General features: G+C 38.4%; 1 protein-coding gene across 1 annotated transcript in view; it reads right to left on the bottom strand.

Annotated features, from left to right (window-relative positions):
* Positions 1–22,709, bottom strand: part of Shprh (SNF2 histone linker PHD RING helicase) — a 73,577-nt gene extending 50,868 nt beyond the window's left edge. Inside the window, 9 exon segments of the mRNA XM_038338808.1 lie at positions 79–735; positions 3,775–4,031; positions 4,559–4,667; positions 6,149–6,299; positions 13,643–13,721; positions 15,421–15,639; positions 17,629–17,758; positions 20,083–20,729; positions 22,591–22,709. Coding sequence (XP_038194736.1) covers positions 79–735; positions 3,775–4,031; positions 4,559–4,667; positions 6,149–6,299; positions 13,643–13,721; positions 15,421–15,639; positions 17,629–17,758; positions 20,083–20,697 — 2,217 coding nt within the window. The 5' untranslated portion in view covers positions 20,698–20,729; positions 22,591–22,709.
* Positions 22,710–24,455: the final 1,746 nt, after the last annotated feature.

Below are 24,455 nucleotides of genomic sequence, written 5' to 3'. Positions count from 1 at the left end.
AATAAAAACATGAAAAGAAAAAAAAAACCACAGTGAAAACTATCATGATGCTATCCCTCTTTAGCTCCACTGTCTTACCAAAACTCGAAGAGACGATGATCTGACATGCCGGTTGATTTCATCTACCCACTGGTGGCAAATGGAACTTGGAGAGATGATCAGAGTTGCTCTTGTTGACACTGGCTCCATTGCAACAAGGCAGTGGGGGCAGTAAAAAGGCTTAACCTTCAGATTCTTCTCCTCGTAATTCACACACTTTGCATGCTGCCACAGGTGACACTTCAGACACTGAACTCTCGGCTTCCGGCCAATCTTGTCAAATTCACCACATATACACTCAAAGCGGTAATCAGAGGTCTCACAGGGACTCGCAGTGTTAGAATGTGCCAACTCATCAGCAGCGGGCTTTGGAGACCCCACTGGGTCTTCGTCTTCTTGATTTTGCTTGCTCTCAGAGGCAGGTATACTCTCCGACACATCAGGATCAGGATTTGCTGAGTCACCAAGAACTGGAGAGTGACCATGGGAATCCGGACTGATAGGCTGCCTCTTTTCCTTCTTAGTGAGCACAACAGGTTTTCTCTTCAATTTACTACGGCTTTTCCTGGCCTTATAGTAATAATAATAAGGATCATCATCATCATCAGAAGTGTTTGATGGCAGGTATTCAGAATCTGTGTCCTTGTTCACTGATTTTCTTAACTCTTTTTGAATTTTCCTTGGACTCCCCACCACCTATGAGAAAGAATTGTTTAATTAACATGTACCAATAAGGCTATAACTCTGAAATTAAGCTCTACACTTTATGCATTTGCTTTACAAACAAGTTCAACACTGTCTTTATATAAGGAGACTAGTTCCTGACAAACGCACTCTATTTTACTCTGTGGAAGACCTCTCTCTGTAATCCTCAGAGAAGCAAAGGCTCAACTTCATCCCTGTATACTTTAGAGATACAGACCAGAAAAATAAAGGGAGATTACTCCTTTGTTATTAATAGTTTATGATTTAATGCCTACTTAAATCAATCAAATAACAGAAATCTAGAGTATATACAATTCTAAGTTATCAAGTACTAAGAAAGTGAAAGTTAATCTAATATTTACCACAATCAGTAAACAAACTCCTATCTTTGCCCTTTCTATGTGGATCTCCTGCCATTATGGTTTGAATGCCAGTTCTGAGCCAGTCACTGTTTTAGGTGCTAGGGTATTAAAAAAATAAAATAAAAAATAAATGTATATTTGGTATCTGGTCTCAACAGCTCTCTGAATAGCAAAAAGCAAAAACATGCTACACAAGTACCTACAAAAGACAGGTAAAGCAGATGGGATGTGACAAACAGGAAGAAGTAAGAACAGTTCTCTGAAAAAGGTGTCAGAACTAAGGGCCAACAGAAGAGTCAGATATTAATAGAGAAACAGTGGCACTAATTGGACATTCCCCCTTGTGGTGGCAGTAGGATTACAAAAGCACAGTTCACTGCAGTCTTCTGTGTTGCTTGGGTACAAGCTGGATACTCCCTAGTCCAAGAGATGAAGCGTCTGTGTGTAGGTGTGCACATGTGTGTGTCTGCATGTGTGGCCAAAAACGGTTTTCATAACTTGATTTGTTGTCAGTAGTCTTTCCTTGATAATGTATTGTGACTATTTTTCTAAAAGCAAATTGAAATATTGGCCCAGTGAAAACAATTTTATACCAAAGCATAAAAAGTTTTATAGGATGATGGCATTGGGAACAGGATAACTTTATATAAAAAACTTGAAACATAAATAAATAGATATATATAAATTTGAGGCATTAACATTTTGAAAGTTGGGAGCAAAGTTTGTAACTGCAGGCAGCATCGTAATAATAGACAGGTTATCTTAATCTGTAAGGCATATGAAATTAATTTGTAGAGTTCATCCCATTGAGTATTTCTAATGAGTCCACATTTCATTAGGTTCCATGATAACTAAAATAAAGTTATTACTTTTGTGACATTTACATTCAGAAAATAGAAAACATAAGTCATTGTCATAATGCTTTTCCTCACTTACTTTTGATTTTTGCCTGCAAATTTTGAAAGCTTTACTGTCAAGGTAGGATCTATCCATCTATTCTGTATGGTAAGGGGGTAATTTTTGGTCATTTGGTAGGTTATGGATGTTTGTCATTGTTTAGGGAGGTTGGTGACAAGTTCTTATTGGTCATGGTAAAAAAAAAACCTAAACAATGGAGATTAGATTCAGGGATCTATTTCTGAAAGAAAAAGGGGGAAATAGTATAGAAATAATGGGATATAAAGTGGATTGTTGAGTCTACTTTTAAGCAACCACTAGTCTCAAATATTTTACATTGTTATAGACTTTTGTATATTGATACAAATTTAAAGTTATTTTTGTTTTACTGTATATATGTTTCTATTCTTGTTTAAGGTACTGCATCTATGCAGCTCATTTAAAAATGTAATGCAAAGTTTTAGTCTTTGAAAGCTATTTAGGATAGTAAAGAAATACAGGTTAATAGTTATCTATAACTATTAAACTTATAGTCTGTTAGATATGCTTTCAAAGTCATACAGAGATATATTCTAGATAGTTAAGTGATCTTCAAACACTTCAAAGACTTACAGATGGCATTTAAAATGTTTTAAGAACATAAGACTTTCATGATAGTGAGCTACATCTATTCCTGGCAGCACCAATGTACTTCAGAAAAAAGACAATGGGCATCAAAGAACCTCCATGTGGAGTTTGCTTTCTTCATTGCATAAGGTACTCATTTGGGCAAGAAACTGCCCTTGTCTCAACTGCTGACAATATGCTGTCCAAACTGGATAAACAGGACACAAAAGAAAGCACCTGTCAAACTTTGCCAAGACAAAATAGTACAGGCCTTATAATTCCTGTTTCACAGAAAAGTCTGTCAGATATTTTAGGCCTATAGGCCTAAAATTACAAAGGAAGCTTGGGGTGACTGTCAGGCAACCAGATGTCTGTTGTTTCTTAGTTTTGGAAATTGTCTACTCTGTACTTCCTGTTTACTCAGGTAATATTTTATTCTTCCTGGGTCTCTGATGAAGAATGAAGACTAGATATTTATAGGTTTATAGTTCTCCTTGTTACCAAATTAGGAGAAGAAATATAAGAGATGTAACTTTATATGGTTGAAAGGCAAAAGCTTGAATTGTTTATCTAAGAAAATGATTTGAGGCCTAAAAAGATAGTTTTAAGATGGTAATACAAGTTATGATAGAAAATGATTTAAGCATAAAACTTGGACTCATCAAGACAGGATAGACAATGATATTTTCTCTAAATTTGCCAAATACAAATGGACTGGACATTGTAAATGTAATTCTTACCTGACAATTGGTCTTACTGTATATATTTTTACTGTTAAAAACTTTTTTTAAGACAAAAAGGCAAAAATGTTGTGGAACAGTCCTTTACCCTGTGTGAAGATGTGTCATTGTGACTGACACAATAGAAGCTAAATACCAATAGCCAGGCAGGACTTCTGAACAGAGAGCTCTCTGGGAAGAAGGTAGGAGGAGTCGTCAGCTGGACGCAGAAAAAAGACATTCAGGAGAAGAGACAAAAGCCATGAATCTTGTGGCAGCACGTAGATGAATAGAAATGGGCTAATTTAAGTTATAAGAGCTAGTGGGATAAGCCTAAGCTATAGGCCAAGCTTTCATAGTTAATAAGTCTCTGTGTGGCTTTTTGTGAGCTGGCAGCCCAAAGAAAAATACATTTACAAGTATATGTACTTAATAAATAGTGTTACCTGCTTTTTTGTTTTATCATATATATCTTCTTCTTTATAATTCTTCCCCAGAGTAAAAGTCCCAGAGAAACCATGGCCTTTGATCTGTTTTACAAGACCTTCAAAGATTAAACATTTCAGCATCCTCTTCAGAAGACTCCGATTCCGCTGAACATCATATCTGTATATGGAGCTGACATACTTATAGATAGAAAGAATAGAAACTCCTTTTTTCCCATTCATTTCTTTCACAGCTGTTAGGATCATCACGCGTGTAGCTAAATGTACAAGTGGACAGAAAAAAAGGATTTGCTAATTACTCAAAGTAACTAAAATAAAATTTAATCTTAATCCACATTAAGGACTAGGTTAAGAAAATAAACAAAAGACTTAGGGCAGTCTAGTACCATTCCAAAGACTATGTAATAAAATTTTACCTTGAATTAAGAAAAAAAAAATTACTGTAATAGAAATAATTTAGCAAAGACTTATTCAGGCTAATTTGCTAGTTGATAAAACAACAATCATTCAAATAAGAATGTCCTAGTATATGCTATGCTACCATTGCTGAAGAAAATTTGTTAATAGAAACTGTAGTAGCTATACTTAAAAATACACAAGACTGAACTAGTAGTAGTGGGACCAACTCTATTTTTGTTAATGTAACTTGTAACCATGCTCCTATGTTAAATACAAATAAGTGGAAAAAAAAAAAACCTAGTCATGATGATTACGACCTTTCTGTGGACAGAATAAACTGTAGTGGCAGTCACTGTAAGAAGCTACTTGAAGAGACCATACTTACGGGGGCAGTGAACTTTTTCTTTTGGTTCATATTCTGTATCCTGGATTTCTCTGCTTTTTACTTTTCCTCTGGGACAGTGAGATGGGATGAAATAATTCACCACTTTCCCCTGAAATACATGACATTTGATAGCTGAAATATTTTGTGTTCAATATTCTAAATTATTATCATTTAAAATGCTTCTATTAAAGACATGGAAATAATCATAGAACTTAGAAGGGGATGACTAAATGTCATTCATTATGTGAACAATTTCACTTTGGAGCTTGCACCTAGCTATTATTTTCTTATTTGTGTACACTATTTTTTTTTCTTTTTTTTCTTTCTTTTTTTGGTTTTTCGAGACAGGGTTTCTCTGTAGCTTTTTTAAAGCCTGTCCTGGAACTAGCTCTTGTAGACCAGGCTGGCCTCGAACTCACAGAGATCCGCCTGCCTCTGCCTCCCGAGTGCTGGGATTAAAGGCGTGCGCCACCACTGCCCGGCTGTGTACACTATTTAAATGTACACAAATGTAGGGAATTTCTGAAAGTAACTTAAAGACACATTTTAAAATAGAACCGACACGTTAATTTATAATAATAAAACATAAATTTGGAAATATGTAATGAGCTTAACATCTCAGAAAGAAGTTATTAATAATTCCAGTTATATACAGTGCCTTTAAAAATATACTTATTTTGTCTCAAGTGTAATGGTATTTTGCTTGCATATATGTCTGCGCACCACATGCCTGCAGTGCTCACAGAAGCCAGAAGAGGGAGGGGCATCACCTGGAGCTAGATGGTTTATTTAGTTAGCTGCTCAGTTGCTGGGTGCTGGAAATCCAACTTGAGTCCTCTAGAAGAGTAGCCAGAGCTCAGAGCTCCTAACTGCTGAGTCATCTCTCCAGATACCCACATCATATATATGTAAATATATATTTATATAAATTCATAAAAATGCATTCATATATAAATTTTTCTTTTCTATATACTATTGAAATCCCTAAGGTTTATTTTGTATATGTGGACTTTCCAACAGATTCTATACATACTAAGACTGTGGGTCTGTGGTTCCCAAAGGTTCTTAATTAGTTTGACCTTGGCTTCAGGTTTCACTACTGGGAGATACAAGAAGTAACTTTTTGTAAACTCTAAAATTTATATATTTATACAAAATCTATTCTATCTAACAATCTATTACTACTAAGCTATCAGTCAATCAGTAAACTCTACTTACCAGAATCTGAAATTTGTAATTACAGACAGTTCTTAAAAATATTCACTGGTAATATGGACCGTATATTGGTGACAAGATATTTGAAGCACCAGTAGGAAGAACTGTAAAAAAGTCCTCTGCTAACTAGTTGGAAGCCTGATAACTTACTACATACACTATTTACTAATTGGTCTACATGCTCAAGAAAAACCTAGGTAACCAACGTTCCATTCTTTGCAGTTACTTGAAGGTAATCAAACATGAACACAAGCCATTGTTGTACAAAGGACAGAAGGGGTTAACTTGAGGGCCAAGCAAACAGTCAATGTTCACTTTAAGGTCTGTTAACACCCTAGGTTTCTACCTTTAGAGCACAGCAATATTTCTCTGTACCTCGGGAAGAGTAAGACCGTCTTGTTTGATATCCTGCCGAGTATGTGTCAGAATCAGAGCCAGAACCTCCACTGTCTTTCCGAGACCCATCTCATCTGCTAAGATTCCACCAAGCAACTGTGGTCCAGCAAGTGGGAAATCACGAATGATGCTAAGGGAAAACATAATCCAGGAATTTAAATAAAAGTTATGCTGTCCTTTATTAGTATTCCCAAATAGAATAGAAGAAATGCATAAAACTTTAAGTTTATCGAAACTTCATTTAGGAGAAAACAATTCAAATTTACAAATCATAGAAACAGGAGTGAAATAGTAATAATCAGACAACTAAGTCTGTAGAAACAAGAATGGTGCTAGTACATACAAACTTAACAGTTTATTTCTTCTGTAATTAAAGAGAAATGTTATACTGGCTGGCAACATGGCTCAGCAGGCAAAGGAGCGTGCCACCAGGCACAACGACCACAAAAGGAGAGAACAGACTCCTGCAAACTGTCCTCTTCTTTCACAGGCCCTCTCCTTCCCTGGCCATGGAATAAATAAATATATGCAATTTTATAAGATTTTAGAAAGAAGCAATTGTCCCTTTATGGTTTTTATGAACCTGCGATTAAAAAATATAAAAGACAATAAATATTGACTTATTAATTCTGATTAAAAATTCGTATATTTCTTTAATCTACAAGTTGATAAACTTAATGAAAATTTAAAAAGTTGGCCTTTTATAAACAAAATAACATAATACCTGAGATATAAATCTCTCCTTTATTCTGAGATAGGGTTTTGCTACATAGCCCTGACTGCCCTGGAACTCTTTATGTAGACCAAGCTGGCCTCCAACTCAAAAATTTGCCTGCCCATGCCTCCCCAGGTGCTGGGATTGAAGTACATGCTTCATCATATCCAGCTATCTTTGTCAGTCTTGATAACTCAGCAGCTGCTACCACGATAAATTCATTCACTGAAAAATGACAAGTGCTTTTATTTCTCCATCTATTCTTGGTATAGAAATATAGTAAGAGCCTGCCTGCAGCAATGTAGGCCCTTTGTCAGCGAGCCACTTGGCCAGCAAGGAGACCTGACTGTCTACCAGAAGATCCATCATTCATTGGGGTGAGTGAATTGAATTCATTGGGGTGAATTGAACTTCTAAAAGAAGACCCAAAGGGGATTATTCAGAGGAAGAAATGGGCAGGCGCCAATGTAAGAATTCCTCCAACAATTTGAAAAACAACATGAATGCACCAGAACCCAGCGAACTTACAACAGGAGGACTTGAACACACTAATCAAGAAGAAGTAGAAAAAATTGACTTTATGAAAGTAATAGAGTCCCTTAAACAGGAGGTGAAAAACTCCCTTAAGGAAATGGACTAGAAGAGTAACAAAAAGTTTGAAGAATTGAGTAAATCCATTAACGATATCCTAGGAAACCAAGAAAAAACAATCAAACAGATAATGGAAACAGTGCAAGACTTGAAAACTGAAATGGAGGCAAGGAAGAAAACACAACCCGAGGGCCAGCCGGATATGGGAAATCTATGTAAATGAACAGGGACTACAGAAACAAGCATAACCAACAGAATACAAGAGATGGAAGAAAGAATCTCAGATTCTGAAGATACCATAGAGAAAATAAATGCACTGATCAAAGAAAATAGCAAATCCAACAAATTCTCATCACAAAACATTCAGGAAATCTGGAACACAATAAAAAGACCAAACCTAAGAATAATAGGCATAGAAGAAAGAGAAGAATTACAGCTCAATGGTCCAGAAAAAATATTTAATAAAATTATAGAAGAAAACTTCCCAAACCTAAAGATATTCCTATTAAGGTTCAAGAAGCTTACAGAACACCAAATAGACTGGATCAAAAAAAATCATCCCCTCGCCATATTATAATCAAAACACAAAACATACAAAATAAAGAAAGAATATTAAGAGCTGCAAAGGAAAAAGGTCAAGTAACTTATAAAGGTAAACCTATCAGACTAACACCTGACTTCTCTATGGAAACCATGAAAGCCAGAAGGTCCTGGATAGATGTTTTGCAGAAACTAAGAGACCATGGATGCAAGCCCAGATTACTATACCCAGCCAAGCTTTCATTCACTATAAATGGAGAAAACAAAATATTCCAGGATAAAAACAAATTTAAACAATACATAGCCACAAATCCAGCCTTACAGAAAGTAATAGAAGGAAATTCACAAAGGATCCAACAACGCCCACAACAACTCAGGCATCTAGCGACCCTTCACCAGCGCATCTCAAAGAAAGGAAACAAACAATCTCTACTACCAAATAAAAAATGACAACCGGAGTTCACAACCACTGGTCATTAATATCACTTAATATCAATGGACTCAATTCACCTATAAAAAGGCACAGGCTAAGAGATTGGATACGAAAACAGGATCCAACATTCTGCTGTTTACAAGAAACACACCTCAACCACAAAGACAGACATCTACTCAGAGTAAAGGGGTTGGAAAAGGTTTATCAAGCAAATGGACCTAAGAAACAAGCCGGTGTGGCCATACTAATTTCTAACAAAGTTGACTTCAAACTAAAATCAATCAGAAGAGATGGAAAGGGACACTTTATACTCATTACAGGAAAAATCCATCAGAATGAAGTCTCAATCCTGAATATTTATGCAACTAATACAAAAGCACCCACTTATGGAAAAGAAACATTACTAGAACTCAAGGCAGCAATCAAACCAAACACACTGATAGTGGGAGACTTCAACACTCCTCTCTCACCAATGGACAGGTCAATCCGACAGAAACCTAACAGAGAATTAAGAGACTTAATGGAGATAATGAACCAAATGGACTTAACAGACATCTATAGAACATTCCACCCAAATAGGAAAGAATATACTTTTTTCTCTGCGGCTCATGGAACCTTTTCGAAAATTGACCACATACTCGGTAACAAAGCAAACTTCCACAGTTACAAAAACATATTAATAACCACCTGCATCCTATCGGATCACCATGGATTAAAATTAGAATTCAACAACAATGCTACCCCCAGAAAGCCTACAAACTCATGGAAACTGAACAGTCAACTACTGAACCACACCTGGGTCAAGGAAGAAATAAAGAAATTAAAGTCTTCCTTGAACTTAATGAAAATAAGGACACACATACTCAAACCTATGGGACACTATGAAAGCAGTGCTAAGAGGAAAATTCATAGCACTGGTGCCGACTTAAAAAAAAAAAAAGAGAAAGCACACATTGGAGACTTATCAGCACACCTGAAAGCTCTAAAAAAAAAAAGAAGCAGACTCACCTAGGAGGAGTAGAAGACTGGAAATTATCAAACTGAGGGCAGAAATCAACAAAATAGAAACACAGAAAACAATCCAAAGAATCAAAGAAACAAAAAGCTGGTTCTTGGAGAAAATCAACTAGATCGACAAACCCCTAGCCAAAATAATCAAACGGCAGAGAGAGAACAAACAAATTAATAAGATTAGAAATGAAAAGGGGGACATAACCACAGACACAGAGGAAATTCAGAGAATCATTAGATCTTACTACAAAAGCCTGTATGCCACAAAATTGGAAAATGTAAAAGAAATGGACACTTTTTTAAATAAGTACCATATACCAAAGTTAAACCAGGACCAGGTGAACAATCTAAATAGTCCTGTTAGTCGCGAAGAATTAGAAACTGTTATCAGAAACCTCCCTACCAAAAAAAGCCCAGGACCATATGGTTTCAATGCAGAATTCTACCAGAACTTCCAAGAAGACCTAATACCTATACTCCTTAATGTATTTCATAATATAGAAACAGAACAGTCATTGCCAAATTCCTTTTATGAAGCTACAATTACCCTGATACCTAAACCACACAAAGACTCAACCAAGAAAGAGAATTACAGGCCAATCTCACTCATGAACATCGATGCAAAAATTCTCAATAAAATACTGGCAAACCGAATCCAAGAACACATTAGAAAAATTATCCACTATGATCAAGTAGGCTTCATCCCAGAGATGCAGGCCTGGTTCAACATACGAAAATCTATCAATATAATCCATCATATAAATAAACTGAAGGATAAAAACCATATGATCATCTCATTAGATGCTGAAAAAGCATTTGACAAAATTCAACACCCCTTTATGATAAAGGTCTTGGAAAGATTAGGGATACAAGGGTCATTCCTAAATATAATAAAGGCTATTTACAGCAAGCCGACAGCTAACATCAAATGAAATGGAGAGAAACTCAAGGCCATCCCACTAAATTCAGGAACCTGACAAGGCTGTCCACTCTCTCCTTATCTCTTCAATATAGTGCTTGAAGTTCTAGCAATAGCAATAAGACAACACAAGGGGATCAAGGGGATTCGAATTGGAAAGGAAGAAGTTAAACTTTCGTTATTTGCAGATGATATGATAGTGTACATAAGCGATCCGAAAAACTCCACCATAGAACTCCTACAGCTGATAAACTTCTTTAGTAATGTGGCCGGATACAAGATCAACTCCAAAAAAATCAATTGCCCTCCTATATACAAAGGATAAGGAAGCAGAGAAGGAAATCAGAGAAGCGACACCTTTCACGATAGCCACAAATAGCATAAAATATCTTGGGGTAACTCTAACCAAGGAAGTGAAAGATCTATTTGACAAGAACTTTAAGTCTTTGAAGAAAGAAATTGAAGAGGATACCAGAACATGGAAAGATCTCCCTTGCTCTTGGATTGGGAGGATCAACATAGTAAAAATGGCAATTCTACCAAAGGCAATCTATAGATTCAATGCAATCCCCTTAAAGGTCCCATCAAAATTCTTCACAGATCTTGAGAGGACAATAATCAACTTTATATGGAAGAACAAGAAACCCAGGATAGCCAAAACAATCTTATACAATAAAGGAACTTCTGGAGGCCTTACCATCCCTGACTTCAAACTCTATTACAGAGCTACAGTATTGTAAACAGCTTGGTATTGGCATAAAAACAGAGAAGTCGACCAATGGAATCGAATAGAAGACCCGGATCTTAAACCACAAACCTATGAACACCTGATTTTCGATAAAGGAGCTAAAAGTACACAATGGAAGAAAGAAAGCATCTTCAACAAATGGTGCTGGCATAACTGGATGTCAACATGTAGGAGAATGAAACTAGATCCATATCTATCACCATGTACAAAACTCAAGTCCAAATGGATTAAAGACCTCAATATCAATCTGAACACACTGAACCTGTTAGAGGAGAAAGTGGGAAGTACTCTACAACATTTGGGCACAGGAGACCGCTTCCTATGTATATCCCCAGCAGCACAGACATTAAGGGCAACATTGAATAAATGGGACCTCCTGAAGCTGAGCAGCTTCTGTAAAGCAAAGGACACTGTCACTAAGACAAAAAGGCAGCCTACTGACTGGGAAAAGATCTTCACCAACCCCGCAACAGACAAAGGTCTGATCTCTAAAATATATAAGGAACTCAAGAGACTAGACTTTAAAATGCTAATTAACCCAATTAAAAAATAGGGCACTGAACTGAATAGAGAATTCTCAACAGAAGAAGTTTGAATGGCCAAAAGACATTTAAGGGCATGCTCAACCTCCTTAGCAATCAGAGAAATGCAAATCAAAACAACGTTGAGATACCATCTTACACCTGTCAGATTGGCTAAAACCAATAACACCAATGATAGCCTTTGCTGGAGAGGTTGTGGAGTAAGGGGTACACTCATCCATTGCTGGTGGGAATGCAAACTTGTGCAACCGCTTTGGAAAGTAATATGGCGGTTTCTCAGGAAATTCAGGATCAACCTACCCCAGGACCCAGCAATCCCACTCTTGGGAATTTACCCAAGAGATGCCCAATCATATTACAAAAGCATTTGTTCAACTATGTTTATAGCAGCATTATTTGTAATAGCCAGAACCTGGAAACAACCTAGATGCCCTTCAGTGGAAGAATGGATGAAGAAAGTGTGGAATATATACATATTAGAGTACTACTCGGCGGTAAAAAACAATGACATCTTGAATTTTGCATGCAAATGGATGGAAATAGAAAACACTATTCTGAGTGAGGTAACCCAGGCCTAGAAAGATGAACATGGGATGTACTCACTCATAATTGGTTTCTAGCCATAAATAAAGGACATCGAGCCTATAATTCCTGATCCTAGAGAAGCTAAATAAGAAGGTTAATCCAAAGAAAAACATATAGTTATCCTCCTGGACATTGGAAGTAGATAAGATTGCCGGACAAAAAATGGGAACTTGGGGGTGGGGGGTGGGGGGATAGGGAGAGAAAAGTGTGAAGTGGAGGATGGGAAGAGCTTGGGGGAATAGGATGGTTGGGATATAGGAAGGGTGGATATGGGAACAAGGAATTATATATCTTAATTAAGGGAGCCATTCTAGGGTTGGCAGAGACTTGATTCTAGAGGGGTTCACAGGTGTCCAGGAAGATGCCCCCAGCTAGTTCCTTGGGCAGCTGAGGAGAGGGAGCCAGAAATGTCCAGATCCTATTGCCATACTCATGAATATCTTGCATATCACCATAGAACCTTCACCTGGCGTTGGATGGAGAATATGACAGAGCCCCACATTGGAGCACCGGACTGAGCTCCCAAGGTCCTGATGAGGAGCAAAAGGAGGGAGATCATGAGCAAGGAAGTAAGGACCGTGAGCGGTGTGTTCACTCATTGAGACGGTGGGACAGAACTAACGGGAGACCACCAAGTCCAGTTGGAATGGAACTGATGGAACAGGCGACCAAACCGGACTCTCTGAATGTGGCCGACGGTGGAAGAGGACTGAGAAACCAAGGACAACGGCGATGGGCTTGGACTCTTCAGCATGGACGAGCTCACTGTGAGCCTTACCCTTCATCTGGCAATGGATGAAGATAAGAGACACAGGCCCACATTGGAGCACAGGACTGAGCTCCCAAGGCCCAGATGAAGAGCAGAAAGAGGGAGAACATGAGCAAGAAAGTCAGGACCACGAGGGTTGCATCCACCCATGGAGACAGTGTGACTGATCTAATGGGAGCTCACCAAGGCCAGCTGGACTGGGACTGATGGAGCATGTGATCAAACCGGACTCTCTGAACATGGCTGACAATGGGGCCTGACTGAGAAGCTAATAATAATGACACCGGATTTTGATTCTACTGCATGTACTGGCTTATTGGGAGCCTAGTCTGTTTGGATGCACACCTTCCTAGACCTGGATGGAGGGGGGAGGCTCTTGGACTTCCCACAGGGCATGGCACCCTGACTTCTCTTAGGACTGGAGAGAGAGGGGGCGGGACAGTGGGGGGAGTGGGAGGGAAATGGGAGGATGGGAGGAGGTGGAAATTTTTAATAAATAAATAAACAAAAAAAAGAAATATAGTCATTTAGTATTTTTCAAGACTGTGAATATGTGTCAAAAATTTCATAGATTTTACTGTATATATTTAAAAAATCAAGCATGTAAGATTTTGCCTTACCAGCCCGTATATGGATTATAGTAGAGTTTCAAACCATCAGGTGTAACAATTTCTCGCCATAAGAAGTGCAGGGAGTTATCTAAAGAAAAGAAAAACCACGTAAGAATTTTTGTTTGGTTTCTTTCCCTGTCACATATTGATACTAAAATAAAACAAACAGAATGGTGTGGGATGCTGACTCAGGAGACAGATGTTCTTAAGAAAGTTGCCTCTCAGTTAGCAGGTGGGTAAAAGGCCATGGTTCTCTCCAGTTCTCTTCTAATACTATTTGCCAACTTCCTTTGCTTCGGTACAAATCCATATAAGCAAGTTATAACACAGAAGAGTGAAGCACAACAAACTGCTGAGGGTCAACAGGAAAACTTACACTCAGCACCAGCTCAGCCTCATAGCATTACCTTTAACAAAGCACCCAAGAAGTGGGCAACTTCTTTCTTACTGCAAATAGATTTTTTAAATACAATATATTGATTAAAATTTCCCCTCCCCAAACACCCAGCTCCTTCCCACCCACTGTGACCTATACCCTTTCTTTCTCTCATTAGAATACAGACATCTAAAAGAAAACTTTTAAAAAATAATAATAATATAAAAACAAACAGAAGGAAGAGTCAAAGAAAAAGCACAGTAAGCACATTTAGACACAGACACACATGCCTGCACTTTGCACACAAAGAAATTCCATAAAAGCACAAAACCGGAAACTATAATATATATGAAAAGGACTTGTAAGGGTTTAAAAAAATGTGACATAGCATTAAGTGCATTATGACACAAAGAATCTCAAAAAATGTCACTGAGTTCATTATGTGTTTGATCACCTACTGCTAGGCAAAGGGCCTGACCTTAATAACCCTTTGTATAGCTAGTGAGACTCTGCTGGAGAAAACCAATTTTCCTTCGTACAACTGGAGAAAGATTCTGGGGAACCTGACTAGTAAGTAAGTAATATCATCTGCCACTAACTGAAGTAAATCTACACAGGAAGAATCAAAACTAGTTAATAATTCATTTTATAGAATTGTGTAAAAAAAAAATCTCAAAATTTGTCTACTCATTTAAAAACAGTGCTGGGCCCGGTGTTGTTCATTTTAAGCAGTGTTCAGTAGGCAGAAAAAATAAATTTTCATTACAGTTTAAGGTCAGCCTGATCTAAACAGTGAGTTCCAAGACAACCAGGGTGCTAAGCAAAGACACTGTATCAAAGCAAACAAAGAAAACATATTATTAGAGCATACCCCTCCAATAAATCTCTTGGTTTTATTTATTTTGTGGGGCAATCAAAAAATACAAACTAGGAAAATTCGTCACGTTCGTAAATCTGCTCTGTTGCTAACATTTATTGTCCAGTTAGGAAGTTTCTTACACTTAGTTAATCAAGGTCTAAAAGCAATCTTTTGTTGACAAGTTGTGATTTTTGTTTTTCCAATAGCGTGGCACACAGCCCAGAACAGCTGGACTAAAATTTACACTGTGGCCCGGGATGACTTGAATTTGTCATCTTCCTGCTCCTACCTCCCAAAATGAGATTGTAAGTAAGAAACATGATTTAAACTTCTTACTTTTAATGCATTCCCATTAAGGCTAAAGGAAAAACAGTGTAAACTTAGATAAATAAGTAAAGTGACATGTTTTTCTAGATTTCTATTTGGGAGACTTCTTAGAAAACTATTCTCTTCAGTATTCCTTGCCATCACCCTAGCACATGACCCACTCTGAACCATCTTCAGCATTGCGCCTCCAATCAGTGAGCCCTTCTTTAAGCATCTTATACTTGCCACCAGCAGGAACGCTTCTGAAATGCTCTTGTCGCAGCATCCAGTTCACTGCCTCTCTCTGGTATGGTCTCAGTACTGGAATTAATGCAGGATGCTGGACATCCACTTGGACTGACTGTGTTTCTCGCTGGTGTGTTTGCTTCACAAAGTGATAGAGCTCATCAATGTCCTGGCCCTCTGGCTCACTCTCTGAATCTTCCTCATCTTCTTCCAGCACATCTGTATATCCAACAAAGGTACTCATAACAGAATCTGCATTGTAAGCCACAGCAATTTTTTTTTCTATTTAAACCCTTTCCCTCCCACTGTATTTCGCCATACAATACTCTCTGGATTGGCCTCACATCCAAAATACTCATGTCTCAATCTTCTGAGGACTGGGAATGTAGATGCATGTGCTATAAGGCCTTCTAATTGCTGTTCCTTATAGGAGGACCCAAGCACCCATTCATCTCCACAGTCCTGCTGTGTGTTCTGTGACTGGAAATTCCTTCTCCCCAAAGTATCTACCTATGCATTCTTTAAAAGAGTTCAAATGCTGCACGGTATCAATGTTCTCCTCACTGTCCATCTGCCATTTTATACGTTGGTTATAACTATGTGTTATAATTTATATGTACTTGCCACAGTTTTTCAGAGAAACATATTCTGAAGAACTGAATATGTATTTTATCTGTGATTTATAAATTAACTCATTTCACTTTTACATCTTAACATAAAATATCCTATTTTTATGCTTATTAAGGCAAGGGTTCTCATTAATTTTTCGGCGAAGAAGAAAAAGTGAGCTTTTGAAAGTAGCAGAAGCTAATGAAGAAACATGCTGAAATCATTAATGTCACATTAATTTCAGTCACACTTTACTGGATGAACACAACTGCCCTGTATAAGACTCTCACTGTAACTTGAACAAAATAAAAACCCTAAACACACTTGCATTATTCTTTCAATGTGAAGAAATGAACCATTTTTATTTCCAAACTGTTCTCAAAGAGGACACTGTAAAACTAATGGTTTTACAGAAAATACCTAATAAGCTCAGTTACCAAGAATGTACTGAAAAATCTACAAATTCTTTTAAATACAAAATATCATATAGAATTTTCACAACCAGTGTTTAATTATGCATTTATTTCATATCTTCACCACAAAATAATTAATGTAATCAAGTATTGATATCTAAGCTTGAAGTTTTCTTCCAGAGTACTGGCAGTTCAGGCGTGTTCCACAACAGCTGTCTAAAATTCTTATAACTTAAAAAAAAAAATGTTTTTGATAGGATTTCTAATTCTGAAATAAGGTATTTTATCCCCTGTAACTCTCTAACTTCCGAAATAACTTACTACTATTAGCATTATGAAGTTTTGATAGAATGAGCTATGGCATCAATTTACCCACCATGTTCAAAAACAGAGTTCCAAACATTCTAACATGAAATGTCCTATAGGGCTGAGGTTATAGCTCAGAAGTACAGTACTTGCCTAACATGTGTGCAGTTCTGGGGCACATAAGGGAAAAAAGAAAACAAAGGAAAGGAATAGGGGGACAGAATGCCCTATAAATTGCACCAAAATACCAGACACACTAAGTTCTCCAACGTAACTTGGAAAATCCACACTGTGCCTCCAGCAGCATGGCAGGATGCACCCCAGTCAGTCCCATGTCTACTAGTACTGGGCTAGCAGTGTTTTCTGTGTCTCTCTACCACTGAGTTATATTTTCTGATATTCACAAGCCCTTAGTGGCAGCTAGTTAGTTAGGTTAGTGGCAGTTCTAACCAAGGATTGCACATCCTACCAACAAACAACAAAGTCATCTGCTCTTTATAAAAACCTGGCTCTTGAGATTTTCTATCATACTGCAAAGGTGAGGTAGATTAAAAGGCAGTAACAATCTGGCTATTACAGAATTTTGCAGAAAAAGAAAAAAGGAATCAAACCAGTTCAGATGTACTTTGATTGCCTTTTGACTTTGTATACTGATTTTACAAAACATTTCTTGAACTCTGGGCCTAATGCTAAGCAAATATAGTGAAAGAACAAATCTTATCAGTGAGGGCATTTCAGATATGATTTGTCATAGAGTACTATATGGAGATCATTTAAGTTTCTTCATTTTTTATTATTCATTTTCAAGTTATTATATACACAGTTGAGGAAAAACTGACAACCCCCAAAATGCAATTGTAAAGTTTACTTTAATAATTACCTGGAATAACAAAATTATATAACTTTTCCATCACTCTCTTCATGAGCTGATTAAACTTTTTCATTCTTGAACTTGCATCACTCATAAAGTCTAGTCTTGTTAGGCCAGCTTCCAAGATATAAATACCAACCTAAAAAGAAGTAAAGTCTTATTAGCAATATACCGTTCTTTATAAGGACACAAGGAAACCTTTTCTACAGTCACTATTTCTAAAGAAAAAGTTTTTTTCTTTTAATGTATATGGGAGTTTTATCTGTTTATGCATGGTGTGTGCAGTGTCTGTGGAGGCCAAGAGAGGACAGTAAAGTCCCTGGGGACAGGAGTTACAGATGACTGCTAGTTGGGATGCGGGCACTGGGAACCGAACCTGGGTCCTCTGCAAGAGCAGTTAGAGCTCTTAACCACTGAACCATTTCTCTAGTCCCTAGAGTCAGTATTTCTTAAAGGCTTTAACAATGTCTGACCCATAGGCATGAGATACATTTTAATTTCATAAATTCATTCTGTAAATGCCTATGATGCATAAATGAAACAAAGACTTCCTTAATTGGGACCAAACACAGGAGAATGTTACAAAAACCTCAACTCTACCCACCAAGTCGTAGTGTCTGAACCCAGTGAGCATCTGAATAAGCAGTGAAGCTTGTTGCAAGGAACTATCTCCCAGAAAACTAAACACACATGCTCACTCTTTTGTGATTAAGTTTTGGAATCCTTATCACTGGATCAAATATCAAATAAAAGGTGGAAGAAAACAGACCTTGACTAATATTAAGTAAAACAATGCAGCTATTGAATCATATTGAGTTGAAATATCCAAAATCTGAGTACAGGCAATGATATTTAGGAATAAGAAAAATTTAGGAAATATAACTTTTGTTCAGACTCAAACATTCTTGTTTTTAAAACAGTAAGTCCATATGAGGCAGCCGACATAGTTTAAAGTGTCTAACAGACAATTCACTTTCTTCATTTCTCTAGTTCTCCTGACATCAGACTCCCTAATGACTGAAATCCTTCATCTCTACAGCTGAAATAGAAGAATGCAGTGACATTAGAGTGACAAGTGAGTTACATTTCAGGCCTGTATGCACTTGCCTTTGTTCACCTGGTTTATTGTGGTAGTGACAGATATTTGCATTTTTATAAAAATCAAGGTCAGGGAAAAAGGAAAAGATTAAGATTTGCTTTCAAGAGTAGAATACATACACACAAGCCATGAACTCTTACATTCCTGCTATCACGCAGCAAAATACTGGTCTTCAAAATCAGTAGACAGGGAACTGCATGGTTATGAGTCTCACATCCACAGTTAACTGCTGCACAATGCTTCCAAATGTTCTTTATTCTTCAAATTTTTTTTGAAATAAGTCTATGGCCATTCCATCCTGAATACACCAGATCTCTCCAGAAAAAAATTAGACCTACTGATACAATTGCTTTTAATTTGAGAAATGTGTAAAAAAAAAATTTCAGAGACACAAAGATGAAGCAACATCTCAGAATTTTTCCTTCAGCCTTTAGCATACGGCATATAATCCCTTTTTAAAACATACTTACTACATTATCTCACCTGCCTCGAGAAAAATCTATCATGAAAGAATGGGTATTATTTAAGTTCATATAGAAAAAAATCTGATATTAGAACATTTGAATGTTCTGTAATATTTACACAACTTACTGGATGAACATCTTGAAATAAGTTAGAAATTTACTGATAATGTCAGGTACTAGGCAGGTACTAAAGACCTCACAGTTTAGAAATTAGGAAAGATCTAAAATTTAAATGCAGTTCAAAGCAGTCGAAAGAAGAAAAGAAAATTAACAAACACCAAAACAAAAACCAAAAGAGGTATTAGATATTCTGGGTCAGGGCTTGTAACACTAGGCCGGGGATTTAGGAAAGTTCTCCCTGCATGAGACTCTTTCTGAACAGACTACCAGAGAATCACATATAGTTAGTAGAGAAGGGGAAGAAATTAATGTAGGCAGAGGGAACACAGACAGAAAGAATCTGTTTGGGAAACAAATTAACTTGGAATTTTTGGAGCAAGATAAAAAAGCAGTGATAAAGGGTAGAATTCAATGACATAACAAACAGGAAGTTGTATGTCAGAGTAGGAAGGCTATACTCAAGTTCTACAATTAGGAAATTAATTCACAACATATCATTTCTGGAACAATGTAGACAAGGATTTGAAAATACAAGGTATTAGAATGCAAGATGGTGAGGACCAAAGTAAGTAACTGAGCAGAGGCAGGAAGGAAAACTCAGGACAATCTCCTTAGAAAAATGTTGCCTCAGCTATAAATGATGGGCAGGAAGATAGTTGTGTTTACTTAAAGCCCTAAAGTATTCCTTGAAAGAATAATGAGACACTTATTGCTGGATTTTGAGACTTTCTAAGCTAACTTTAATGTGGAACCTTACAATACAGCACAGCAAGTGAGTACCTTGATCATATGACTTCCTTCTGGTCTCTGATAAAGTTTTATTCCTCTTTTCTTCTGCAGCCAGGCCAAATCCTGTAACATGTCACTACTGAAGGACGATTCCACTCGAAGACCCTTGCTGCAAACATCAGCCGATTCTTTGCATACACTTTCTTGCTTCTCTGCATCTTTATATTCTGAATGGACATAGATCAGGAACTGATTGCTTGACTCTGAATTCATCAATGCAAAACTCCTTTCAGAAAAATGTTCAACTAAACTCTCTTTAGGGAGAAGCTGAAGAACAAAATCTCCCAGAAATGCTTTCCAAGAATGATCAACATGATAGGGAGAAACTATAACATTCAACTTTACAGACAAAGGGGTCTCTTTTTCAGTGGATTCTAAGGTGCTCACAGCTTCTGAACGCCTCTTCTTATCTCTATGAACTACATCTTCAGGAGGGTCATCATCTATGAGGATGCAATCAGAGGAAGAGTCTGCACCGGAGCAGGGCTGCTCAATGGCCAAGGTGAGAGGTTCATTCCTCAGGTCTTCATGCATGTTCCACTGCAGCTGCTGCTGCCTTTCCTCATCGACCTTCACTGGGGGAGCGCGTTTCCTTCGGCTGCTCATCTTCACACTTTCTTGGTTATTTAATATGATTTCTAAATGACAAACAAACAGAAGACATGAGGCAGGACAGAAAGACTAGAAAACTATGGCAACACAGGAAAAGCACACTCTATACACAGAGTCTCGGCAAGGCCTCCCGCCTGTTACAAATCCAAACTCCAGCACAATTACCAACATATATTCATTCACTGTGAAGGTTACCAATATAGAGGTAATGTGTCTTTAATGAAGAAATATTTTCAAACAAAAACATCAACATGCTTACAACCCAAACTAGTATGACCTTGAGTAGTGCCTCTCCTGGATTATTTCCTAGGAATCTCACTTGACTTCCATTCACAGTGAAGGTATCATTTCCTGAATTCTAACTCAGTTCTTTATCTCAGTGATAACCCTGTGATACCGAGCACATTCCTTAGCAGCCCTTATACGTAACGTGAAACCTGTTATATGACCGAAATTTTCATAAGGATATATAGAAAAGAAGGGGTAAAATTTTTAAAAAGCCTTAAGCCAAATAATAGCTGCTACGGTTTGGCTGCAAAAGCTCCCCAGAGACTTTCATTTTAGAACTGATCCCTGGTTCGTGGTACTACTTTGGGAAGTTCAGGAAACTTGAGATGGGGCCTAGACGTCGGGAGTGTGACGCTGGTTACTGAGACTGGAGGACCAGCCTTGTTTCCTGTCATCTGTCTTCTTACCTACAGAGATGTGAGCAAGCCACCTTACTACCCTGTGGTCACCAAGCCAGACTCACCCTCACTGTGTCTCTGGACTGTTCCCTCAACTCTCTGTAGCTTTTTTCTTTCTGGTAATTGGTCACCTCAAGAAGAAAACTAATATGTAAGGAGCACATTAACCATGATCTCAAGTATCCATTAGATCTCACTCATCTTTACTGGAAAAATTTAGTTGAGACAATCAACTAACTGTACAAAAGTAAACAAATTATAAAACTACATCCGATGGGCGAAAACCAGGCGGACAACCACCTCATATAGCCGGAAATAAAAGCTTGTTTCAAGTGTGAGTTGTATTTAAACGCACACCACTGCTGAATAAGTCCAATATGCTTTACAATCCCAATGCATTAAACTTCGAACGACCCATATTGCTTAAAATCCCTTCAAAACATCCTCTTTTTCAAAGAGAAACAATAATACACAATGGTGTTATGGATTAACAGATAAGAAGAATAAGAGAGGCTCCTTAGACAAAGAACGAGGTGGCGACAGCAATCATGGGACGTGAGCCAATCCAAGCGCAAAGACAAAGACAAACGTGTAGTAGAGAAAGTTACAAAGACGGCGCAAGATAAATTCAAGCCATCTGGAGTAAAAGGCACCGAGTAGAAATGGCCAGTGGTGAACAGCGCTGCACCTCAGACAGGGTACCGCTGACCATGAATCCACCACACCTCATGAACCAGCGCTACTTCGGAGTCAAAAATGCACAGCGCGCACAGGTGCCTGGGTGGTTTGGAAAGGAATGCAATTAGTTTGTCGCCGAGGGTAACTGAGCATTGGGAGCCTAAATTGCACGTCTCTGCACCTCTTTCGGGCACCTGCAGCCCCACGCACCATCAGCCCCTCGGGCACGTCCAAGGCACAGCACGGTCCCCCTCGGTCACCCTCCTGAAAGGAGCCCGCTGTCAGCACCGGCGGCTCAAGCTCCCGGAGGGACGGCTCGCGACAGGACCTGGGCACGCGGGCGTGGGCAGCAAGCCCCCGTCCCACGCGAGGACGCTCGGGCTGGAGCCCAGTCCGGGGAACTCGCAAGGCCGCTCGCCTCTGATCCTGGAGCACCGCAGGAGCCCTGGGCATTTCCCGGTGACCCAGAGCCAACCTCTCTCCGCGACCTCTAACCTCTGACCCCAGAGCCACCCTGGCCTACCTCAGCCGGTACCCAAACGCCAGCCCCCAGGCCTGGCCTTCCTCAAACACTGCAGATCCCAGGTCGACATCCGCCACACACACACCTCTGCTGAAGCCGCGCACGCGCGCGGAGCGCTGGGTGGAGACCGACGCCCAGGCCGGAAACCGCAGAGCCGGCTCAGGAGAAGCGTCGGGCCCAAACAAACGCAAAGGGCCGGACGCGACACCGCGGGACGCCCCGCCCCTTTCTCCCACGCTGGCTTCAAAGGGCGCTACTGCGCAAGTCCCGTCCCTGAAGCCCCTGTGGGAAGACCTTTGAAGTCTCGCGATGTTTGTTCCCATCTCTTTCCCCGGCCTACCGTGCAATTAGTAAATGCAGAATGGGCGGGGACCTAAGGATGGGGCGGGGCTCCAGCCCCAGAGGGGGCGGGGCTCCTTCCCTGACCGGGCCAGATAAGTTGTGGGGTTAATAAAAAGCAGAAAACTTACCTAAAACTAAATTCACGATGTCGGACAGTTATAATACCCAAACAATCTACACAATAGGGATAAAACTACTAACCCAAAAGAATTTGATTTAACAAGAAAACAAAACGTAGGGATGTCTCCAGAATCATAAAATAAGCTAATAATAAGGTCCGAACTAACTGAAGTTAATTCTTGCCAAGAAAAACGCTATGTTGTTTAAATAGCATAAAAAAAATTGAACGTCCTATGCTGAAGCTGCCTTCTCAGTCTTTTTTTCAGAAGGGAGAATTGTACCTCCAGTAGACACAAACAAAATTCTCCCTTCTGAATATATCAGTAGTGTGTTAGCTTTGTATATACTTTGAAATTTTTCTCTGTGAGTTAAGGTTTTTGCTTGGCGTGGGGTTGTTTGTTTTGTTGTTGTTGTTGTTGTTTTCTTTCAGGTTTGTAGTCATCAGAGCTAATTCCAGGAGGAAAAAAAAAAACTATCTGGCTTTAAGGAAGTCCGCTATTATTCATAAAACACTAAGTGCTAACAGCTAGTAGATGGTAAGTAATCTAATGACAATAAGGACCAGAGAATCAACTTACACAGATCTGACCAGTGAATCCCCAGTTTAGCTGGAGATTAGTTCAAATGGGATATTAGTTCAACTACTTTGTTTTGAAACAATCTAAGCATATTGCATCATGTCTAATCTTTGTTTAGATTCATCCCATTACAATAAGGTAAATATTGCAATAAAAAGTGTCTTATGAATTTTCTGCTTTCCAAATGTATATAAAAAGTTATGTTTATCTTATGCTATGGTTCAGTAAGTATACAATAACATGTCTAAAGATAATATAAATATCAAAATTTAAAACTGTTTTACTGCTAAAAATGCTAGTGACCATCTGAATTTTCAGCGCATAATATTTTTCCTGATGTAGGATTTTCTTTGAAGCTGCTGGCTGCTTACTCAAGTTGGTGATTGGTAGAAATTGAGGAAGAAATAAAACTTTATTAAATAAGAATAAATTTATGGTGGCACAGAAAGAGACTGCCACTCTGTCTAAACAGGGCAAAACTCTGAGCCGTCCAATATGGGTGCTTCATAATTGAGCTCAGGATCATTGCCTAGAGCAGTATATACTCAACACCTGAGCTATCTCTCCAGCATCCCAAAATGCTGAAACCCTGATGGTGTGTTTGCCTGGCATAAAAAAGCATATCAACTTCAGTACACATCTCTTTGACTATCTATCTATCTATCTATCTATCTATCTATCTATCTATCTATCTATCTTTTTAACATTTTTGAGCAGTATATCTCAACAATGAGCCTTAAAATTCAGTAAAAATCTTTAGTAAGCACATAATCTGCTTCCGGGTTTAATACAATCTTAAGAGGCATGGGACTTTTAGAACAATGA

This window comes from Arvicola amphibius, chromosome 8, assembly GCF_903992535.2.
Source record: "Arvicola amphibius chromosome 8, mArvAmp1.2, whole genome shotgun sequence".
Classification (NCBI taxonomy): Eukaryota; Metazoa; Chordata; class Mammalia; order Rodentia; family Cricetidae; genus Arvicola; species Arvicola amphibius.
This window is presented reverse-complemented; position numbering and strand designations above follow the sequence as displayed.